This window comes from Mixophyes fleayi, chromosome 10, assembly GCF_038048845.1.
Source record: "Mixophyes fleayi isolate aMixFle1 chromosome 10, aMixFle1.hap1, whole genome shotgun sequence".
NCBI lineage: Eukaryota > Metazoa > Chordata > Amphibia > Anura > Limnodynastidae > Mixophyes > Mixophyes fleayi.
Genome location: NC_134411.1, coordinates 49,630,070 through 49,638,981, shown reverse-complemented (window position 1 = coordinate 49,638,981; position 8,912 = coordinate 49,630,070). Strand labels below are relative to the sequence as shown.

At 39.4% G+C, this 8,912-nt stretch overlaps 1 protein-coding gene across 2 annotated transcripts; it reads right to left on the bottom strand.

The window, feature by feature from the left end:
- Positions 1–330: 330 nt before the first annotated feature.
- RBM14 (RNA binding motif protein 14) lies at positions 331–8,566 on the bottom strand. 2 transcript variants are annotated; one of them, XM_075188734.1, is made up of 3 exons: positions 7,974–8,566; positions 5,087–6,053; positions 331–1,362 (listed from the first exon to the last, which is right to left on the bottom strand). In XM_075188734.1, exons 1-3 carry the CDS (start codon positions 8,314–8,316, stop codon positions 1,158–1,160), a joined length of 1,515 nt encoding a protein of 504 aa, XP_075044835.1. In that variant the 5' UTR covers positions 8,317–8,566; the 3' UTR covers positions 331–1,157. The 2 variants fall into 2 exon arrangements, with proteins under 2 accessions (XP_075044835.1, XP_075044834.1); XM_075188733.1 differs by having other exon boundaries at positions 331–1,365; positions 7,974–8,565.
- Between the last annotated feature and the right edge of the window lie 346 nt (positions 8,567–8,912).

The following is an 8,912-nucleotide window of genomic DNA, read 5'->3' as shown; positions in this document are numbered from 1 at the left end:
GTAAATTCACATATTTACCTAGACAAACTGCCAAAATTAGCTGGCAATAAGAAGAAATACATTAAGTGCAGGAACGGTATCACAGTGCAAAAAAAAACCCCAAAAAAACCAAGCAATTATGTACTGTAAACCATATGAATAAATCAGATATCCACTTCTGACAGTGTAGTCAGACTAATGTACATGTTCCCCTGAACTATTAAATTAACCTTTGAAAGGCAGGTGGGAGTTCTGCAAGGTACAGAATTAATTTTTGCCTTGCTCCTGCTCTCACTGTGGTGATAAAATGTAAATACACACACTAGAATTCAATAAAAGGTGGATTCAACAAAACATTTGGAAAGTTTAATTGATTAAAAGTGTAATTGCTTTAATCTGCTTAAAAAGGGTCATGAAGATTTACAGAAAATGCAGCTGCAAGCATGTTCAAAAGCGACATGTAGCATTGAAAATAAATGAAAGCAGTAAAATATGTAGATCTTAATTGCATCTAAAAAAAAAATCTTTAATTTGTAAATATTACAACATAAACCCACAATAATTGGGCTCCTGTCTCTTTGCTGTAGCAACCACTGCTTTGAAAAGTAAAAAATACATTGTTCTGTATTTTGTTGCAGCCAATGCTTGTTTACAATGTTTGGTGTGTACATCTCCATAGTGGATCATTATTTCAATTCTACATATAGTATGAGCAGTTTACCAATCTGCTGAACACAGCTCAAATGTAATATGAGAGAGCAATGCTGTCTGCATTCAGCCAGTATCTTATAAAACAATCTCCATTTGCCTATGTGACCTAGTGCATGTGTACACTCTAACCTACATGTTAGTGCTGGTGCATCATATAGGAAAACAAACCAAATTACTTCCTGCTGAAGGGTGGGGTTGGAGAAATGATGTACAAATACTTCTTGTTTTTGTATGGGCTAACGCTGTGCAGGGTATATCAACAATGAATTCTTGACATGCATTTTTATTTTGGGGAAGAGGTATGCACACAAACAGGAGAAAAATTAAGCAAGAGTATGTTAAAACAAAAACAAAAAATTAAAGAAAAAAAAAGACCATTAAAAAAACCTGCCTTATCCATGTTAATTCACACAGAAAATGCTTATTCTCAACCAACATACATCATTTCCAATCACCAAGCAACACTGTTACAAACGGCGCGAATAGCCAGATATTTGTGCTGCTCTTGTATAATCACTGTAAGAAGAATATTGAGAGTAATCTGAATGCAATTCAGGTGTACGGCGGTAGTCCAGCTGAGATTTGGGCGGCGATCGGCGGAAGGGATCCTGTGACTCCTGTGTTAAACGGCGATAATCGGATAATTCAGAGAAACGGCGGTCAGAAGCAAGCCTGCTGTCGAGACACAAAAGGAAGCTTTAATTTGAGGGGAAAGTTTTAAGATAAAGGCAATGAAAACCATACTGAGACACGAGTCAAACCTATACCTTAAAAATATTAAAGATGAGCGGAATGGTGCATAAAATAAAGGATTCAAGAGCAGTATGTGCACGCTTTCCTAAATATACAAAAAATAAGTTTGAAAAAGCTGACTGCAAGTTGAACATCAATGGCTCTACTCAAGCACCCATTTGCATGCTTATGCCACACAATAACTCAACTGACTATTAAAGATATTTTCTGGGTTTATCAAGTCAAAATAGCCTGTTTTAAGATATTTTTACAAGGGTGCAAATTGTGCCAATTTACACCTGAATTGGCACTTTAAATAGCATTTAGTTTTATTCCATTAGCTGGGAGGGAACTTTTTTTTATTAAATATCTATATCTATACTGTGTTCCTTCGTAGCATGCTGGGTAGACATGAACAAAGGAATTTACCCCTGATATATAGCCAGGGCTTGTTCAAGCAAAAGGATAAAAATGCATGGAAACAAGCATTTTTAGTGATGCTTTATTTAACATGTGTTACTACTTAGATAATCTACTATACTATTAGTGCCTGAAAACATGAGAAATAGGGAATGCTGCCTTCTAAGATGCAGTGTTATCATTTCAGACCGCAGTGGTTGGAAGTGGCACCATTGACTCGTCCTGTTTTGAATTCTCATTTCATGAGTTTATAAAACTGTGAAAACAAAAAGTGGAGCCCTCTCATTATGCTATTTAACATGTCTACTTCGACCAGCAGTGGGCAACAGGTGACCCTACACCCGTGGAGTCGAGCCCAGCCCCTTTCTGATATATTGTCAGATTCATTTTTTTTTTATATAGCTTGTAACACTTATTTAAAATGTTGGCTGATACGTTATTACAGATAGGTATCTTTCTTTGATTAAACGTATGGGTTTAACTTATTGCGGAGATTAAGAGTAATATACGGGTCATTTTAAGGTTTGATGCCCCATCCCAGAAGTGTAGCAGGTTGCCTTTCACTAACTTAATATGGATCCATCGGCTCAGGATTATTTGGATGATATGTTCCAACACGAGACATACCCAGTTCTGCTACTTTCTGGAAGGAAAGTTACGAAGAGAAAAACCAAACAAGCTTTTAAGCTCACCTAGATCAAGGTCCACTCAACCTGAAAGAGTGCATCTTGTATACAAGAGCTACCTTTTAAAAGTTCTTATACACTGGACTGAAAAAAACTTGAAATGTTTGACATTTTATTTACATATGCCGTGCAGAAAAATGAAAACTATTGTTTTTTCTATTATCAGCCATTGCAGGCAAAAGAAAATGCTCTCCGGCGATTACATCTTTCTCAGATATCTTTCATTCTGACAATGATATTTGTTAGTGTTGCTAGAAGCTTTTCTATGAACCAACTTATTTTTATTTTAGTGCCTTACTGTATATATAAAGTTTGATCAACAGGAAAAACAGTAAGGTTGTAATTCCCGCCATATCATTGGAACCCATAGCATTAGCAAATATTGAATTAAAACTTAAGTTATTAGCAATAAAATAAATTACAGTGTCCTAGCAGGGAGTATGACTGTTTTCACAGTACAGCAGCATTATAATGAAAGCCACACGATAGCAGAGTGCTTAGCATGTAGTCATAGTGCTGATATTAGAAGTCCTGTAGCAAATGAAAAAGATAAATGGCCTCTCCTCTTCCATGTACAAACTGGAAGCAGAGAGGCCATTTCAAGTTTGGGTGACAAGCTGGACATGGGCTCCCGGTTTCTTAAGTGTAGGCCCTGCACAACTGGAGAGGACAATGGCGAGTATGTTGCAAAATGTGGTAGGGGAATAAAAAGTAATTTGTTTAAAACGAAACAATCCTTTTATTGTTTAAAAGTTCCTTAGCATTGCATTGTTTAATTTTGCTTATTTTAAAGGAGCAGCACGTTTACCGTAAATATTTTCAAACCCTGATGAGAATCGATTACATGTTGTTGGCAAAAAAAATGTTCAGGTCAAGCGAGTATACCTGCAGAGAAAGCTCTGCATTGACTGTTGAACTACATAGTTAAAAGATGGAAGTGTAAAATGCACATAAATACATAAATTCTCATAATTACAATGTTAAAAATAACACTTGAAAATTTATCTTGCATTTCCAAAAGATTTCTTAAAAAGTCTTAATCATTTCATATGCTTATAGTCTTCCCCCCTGACAGGACTCTCCCACCTCCCCCCTCTCTATTTCTGTTAATAACACTACCCTCGTTCCTGTCCCCCAAGTCCGATGCCTTGGGGTCATCCTTGATTCCTCCATCTCATTTAAGCCTCACATTCTGTCCCTCTCAAAATCCTGTTACTTCCACCTTCGGAATATATCTAAGATACGTCCCTTTCTCACCACGGAAGCCACGAAAACCCTTGTTCACTCGTTATTATCTCTCGCCTTGACTACTGTAACCTTCTTCTCTCTGGCCTACCTGATTCTCGCCTTGACCCTCTCTTAAGTCTATCCTCAATGCTGCTGCCCGCCTCATTTTTCTCTCCCGCCGCTCTATCTCTGCAGTCGCCCTCCAACAGTCACTACATTGGCTCCCCATACCCTACAGAATTAAATTTATACTCCTCACCCTCACCTTTAAAGCTTAGTCAATCTTCTCCTCCCTACATCTCCAATCTCATCTCTACCTACACTCCTACCCGCCCCCTCCACTCTGCCTCTGACCGCTGCCTCACTACTTCACTGATCACCTCCTCTCTCGTCTTCAGGACTTTGCCCGGGCTGCTCCCCTGCTGTGGAACGATCTTCCACGTTCCATCTACTCTCAAAGGCTTCAAGCGTGCCCTTAAGACTCATTTCTTTATTCAAGTCCATCAGTCCTCCTCTTAACTTCCTTGTCCTGGCTCTCTCCCCTAGTTAGTACCACCCTTTATGTGTCTCCCCCTTCCCTTTTGGTTTTTAGCTCTCATGAGCAGGGCCCTCTTTCCTTGTGTGCTCCTTCTACTGTTCCTTCACCCTCTGTACCTCTTGGCCTGCTTCGCTAGCCCTGTTTTCCTTGTTTTATTAATCTTCGGCCTTCTTCTTGCTGATTTCTACTATCCCTTTCACTATATGTCAGATATAATCTGTCACCTGTGTTTGTATATATTTGTGTATCATGTTGTCTTGGTTGTTTTCTGTATATGTAATGTACGGCGCTGCGGACCCTTTGTGGCGCCTTATAAGTCAAAGATAATAATAATACATAACAGTATTAAAAGTATATAAAACCAATCAGCAAATTTGCATCAATAGACTTGAAATTAAGAGTCGTATAATCATAAATTGTGAAACATTAGCTACTATTCAGACTGAGTATTATCTTTAAGGTTAATCAGGAAACGTAAACAGGTTTCACAATTTATGATTATACTACAACAATACCAAGACTTGATGCAAGCTTTTATTGTTTGACGATTGACTTTAAAGATATATGAAATTAAAGGACTATTTTTAAACAATCTTTTTGAACTGCAAGACATTTTTTCAAGTACTAAAGTTTTAGTTATATGGGAATCTATGTGCATTTTGTATTTCAATTTCTTCATTATAAAATTTTGTGGGATAAGGCACCCCTTTTATAGACGCTGCATACACATCTTGTGAAGCGTTTAGATTGTTATGTGTGCGCCGGAGCCCTTTCATTTTTTTGTACTACATACCTTTTATAACCATCTGCCGATTTCTTGTAGCCGTCGGCAGCAGTGCTTCGCGGCGGGGAAAGACGAGTGCGCTCGTATATTGGCGCATCTGTTGCTGCAGGCAGGGATGAGTAAGCAGGTTGTGATCCAAGGCCTGTTATTTGGGAAGTCTCATATGCAGAACTCTGCTGCTGACGATATGCACCACCCAGTGCAGATGACGACGCAAAGGTGGAAGTAGCAGTATGTGATGGAAAAGCACTGGATGAGGACTGAGAGGCGTAAGATGGCGCCACTGAGGATAGTTGTGAAGCATATGTGGCAGATAGGGATGATGGTTGTGTCCCATAGACAGCAGAAGTTTGGGAGCCGTATGAAGATGGTGTTTCTGTACCATATGTAGATGACTTGTTGTCATATCCTGCCTGATTTCCATAACCAGACGCAAGTGCAGAGGCTCTACTTCCATATGCAGAAGACAATGTGGAAGACTGGCTACCATAGGCAGAAGAGAATGATGAAGCTGGCTGGCCCTCATAGGCAGATGACAAGGAACTATACCCAGATGGCTGAGAACGGTATTTAGATGCCACTGCATCATAGTATGCAATTGGAGGTGGCCTCCGCAGCGGACTTCTGTCTCGTGAGTAGTACATTGGGGAAGGTGGTCGTGCTCTGCTTTCGAAGGCATCATATAGCGCAGGATCTCCTGCATAGCGCTCATATGGTGATTTTAGTGCATAGGATACATAGGCTGCTTCAGGTGCTCTCCTGCGGTTATATGCCTCAGAGCGGCTCTGTGGTATTTCTCTATATTCATGAGACCTACGTGAGCGACTGCTATTAGAGTTACCATTACTGCTCAGAGGCTTTTGAGTTTTATTGGACATCTCCACGTTAATCCGTTTGCCTTTTATCTCTTTGCCATTCAGATTCTCGATGGCTTCCTTAGCTTCACTTTCTCTCTCCATGTGAACGAACGCATAGTCTGATGAAGTAGCATACAAGGGGAGGAAAAAAAATAAGTTATAAAACTTTAAGCATTTGACACCAATAAAGATAAATTTAATTTCAAACATATGTATAACTAAATACTTGTAGGCCATGTATTGAAGACTACTCTTGCATTAAAATATGCCATAAAAAAGGACACTGTCGCACCATTTGTTCTAATCTTGGCTGTTTCTCCTGATTGAAAAATATCTAATGCAGTGGATCCTAAATGTTCTCAGTTCAAGGCACCCTTAGAGTCTCAATTTTTTCAAGGCACTCCTAAGCCAAAATAATTACCAAGTAGTCCCCCGCCTTGCTTACTACCAGCCCTGGCATCCCAGGGAGCCACGCCGCACAGATTGGAAACCACTGATCTAATGTAATTGAAAAATGAAAGCAATTGCTCGAAACCTGAATTAATCTCTTACATTCTATAATAGGTGAGAATACTAGAGTATTACATTGCACATGGAAACCATGTTGATGCAACAAATAGCGAGATAGAAACACAAACCCAGAGCTAGACCCATTTATCCCTATATAAAAAGGTGATTAAGCTTTAGACCACTGCATTGTAACCACTGTAGGCCTGCAGATAATGCGAACTATGTTAGATATATAAAAGCTATGTTATTTAATTAGTAAGTTATTTAGATGCTATAAACTGGTACTCATAGTAGCATATTTAGAGTGGCAATAGTATTCTAAACAATTTTACTGTGAATCACATTAAAAATATGGTATAGTCTTAAGTGGAGTTTGGCTGGCAAAACAAGTTCATTTTACAATCTTTACCCAATTTTGGGCAAAGCATAACATACAAAATGAATTTGTCAACATTTATGATAAGTCTTGCTTTTTTGTTAGGGCACTTTCATTTTGACATTTTTTCCGACATACATAAAAATCAGATGGATAAAAAATAAAGTTTGCAACCTACATAATTTTGTTTTTTTAAATATAAACACTTCAATTTTGAAGAATAACTGACTGATAACTCAAATAATACAAACTTATCCCGATTATGATCAGTTTATTAGTGTAAATGTACAAATGTATTTCTTATGTAAACAATGTTAAATAAAATTAAGTTTAAACTATTTTTGCCACTATTACACATGCATTGCAGTTATCTGTAAACCAGCAGGAGTGATGATTGGTTCCCCAAGGTGTTTTCCAGCACTACTTTGTGGGTTCTGGTTTCAATTTTTTTTTTAAAAAAAAAAAATCATTATAATTAGATATAGGCTAAGATATAGGAAGTACCAAGTCTCACCCTAACATTCACCCAAAGCAAAACCTCCATTGTGAATAAAAGCTGCAGCAAATGGGGGTGGGAGTACAGCAACTGCTTACAAGGTACCTGTGCAGACCCGGAGCACTGATAAACTTTAGAGCAATGGTCAGAAACATTGAATCCATTCGAACTATACTAAACTATTTGTAATTATAACGCGCTGCAGAAGCTGATATTGTATCAAATGTTAATAGTTTATACGTATCAGGTACCTCAGTAAGCTGCAGAACAAGCCCTATTTCTACAGCTCACTAATTGCTTATAAAGAATTATTATTGTAAAAAATTCAATTTTAAACATTTGTCTAACCTAGCTTCAATAACCCTAGACTTTGACAAAAAACGACCCAAAAGAGAGTAGGGGCTAAATATATGCAAAACACTCTAAAAACTTAGGTGAAACGAGCTCTGACTTGTGATAACTAGGATACACCTGTTGGCTCTGTAAGCTGATAGAGCAAACGTGAGGGAGGAAACGATTTCCCCTCTTATAAACAACTGACAGAACCTAGAGCCTCCATCTTGTTTCAGGCACAGAAGCCGCCATTTTACCTTACTTCATAGCCGCGATCACCATGACGCTCGTAGTATAAGATCGCTATCTACCCTCCATCATTACCTTTCACCACATCGCATTCCACCACCCTCCCGTACACCTCGAACATGGAGCGAATCTCGGAAACTTCGCAGTCGGAACCAACATTGCCGATGAATATCTTCCACGTGTTCTGGGGCCTGGGCTTTGAGAGCTCCACGACCATTTTCTTCCCGTTCACCTCCCAGCCGTTCAGCGCCTCAATGGCCTTCATGGCTCGGTCCGTTCCCCGCATGTGGACGAAGGCGTAATGCTTCATAACCGCGCAGCTCACCACCGTGCCGTGCTTCTCGAACAGCTCGCTCAACTCCTCTTGTGTGGTCCGGTCATCCACGTTACCGATGAAGATCTTCATTGTGTCCCTCATCGTAACCGACTCGCACACTGCAAACAAACGCAAGAAAATCGACGAATGCGCCGCCGCTCTATCCGACCGTCGAGGTTAAAGTGCGGTGTATGCTGTTTGCAGAAGTTACTTATTCTCCCACGGGCCAGATAACAACACAACGTTGTTCCACCCTCACCGCTTTTTTTTTTCCTGTGCACACTCTAACTACTTCCCCAAAGGTGACGAGCAGTTTCACAGAAACGAGTAAGGAACTCATGTGACTGATGACGACATAATAGGCGTAGTCTCTGGTTCTGTGAGAATTGTTGGAGGCGGAGTGAGTGATGTTGGCATTTTTATGGCACCTTAGTTCTAAGGGACATATTTAAATAAGGACCGCAAAATATGAAAAATAGTTTACAATCCTTATCGCATTGATAAGGATTGAACTATTTCTCATATTTATGAAAATACCTATACAGGAACAGCAGTTTTGATAAAGTGCTGTTCCTGTGGGAGAAAAAAAAAAACGTACCACTCCATCTTCATAATGCGCTCCTGGGTGGCTCCTTCCTTCCTCCTGTCAATTCCTGTGCGCATGCGCCGATTGCGCACAGGCATCCAAACAGTACTAA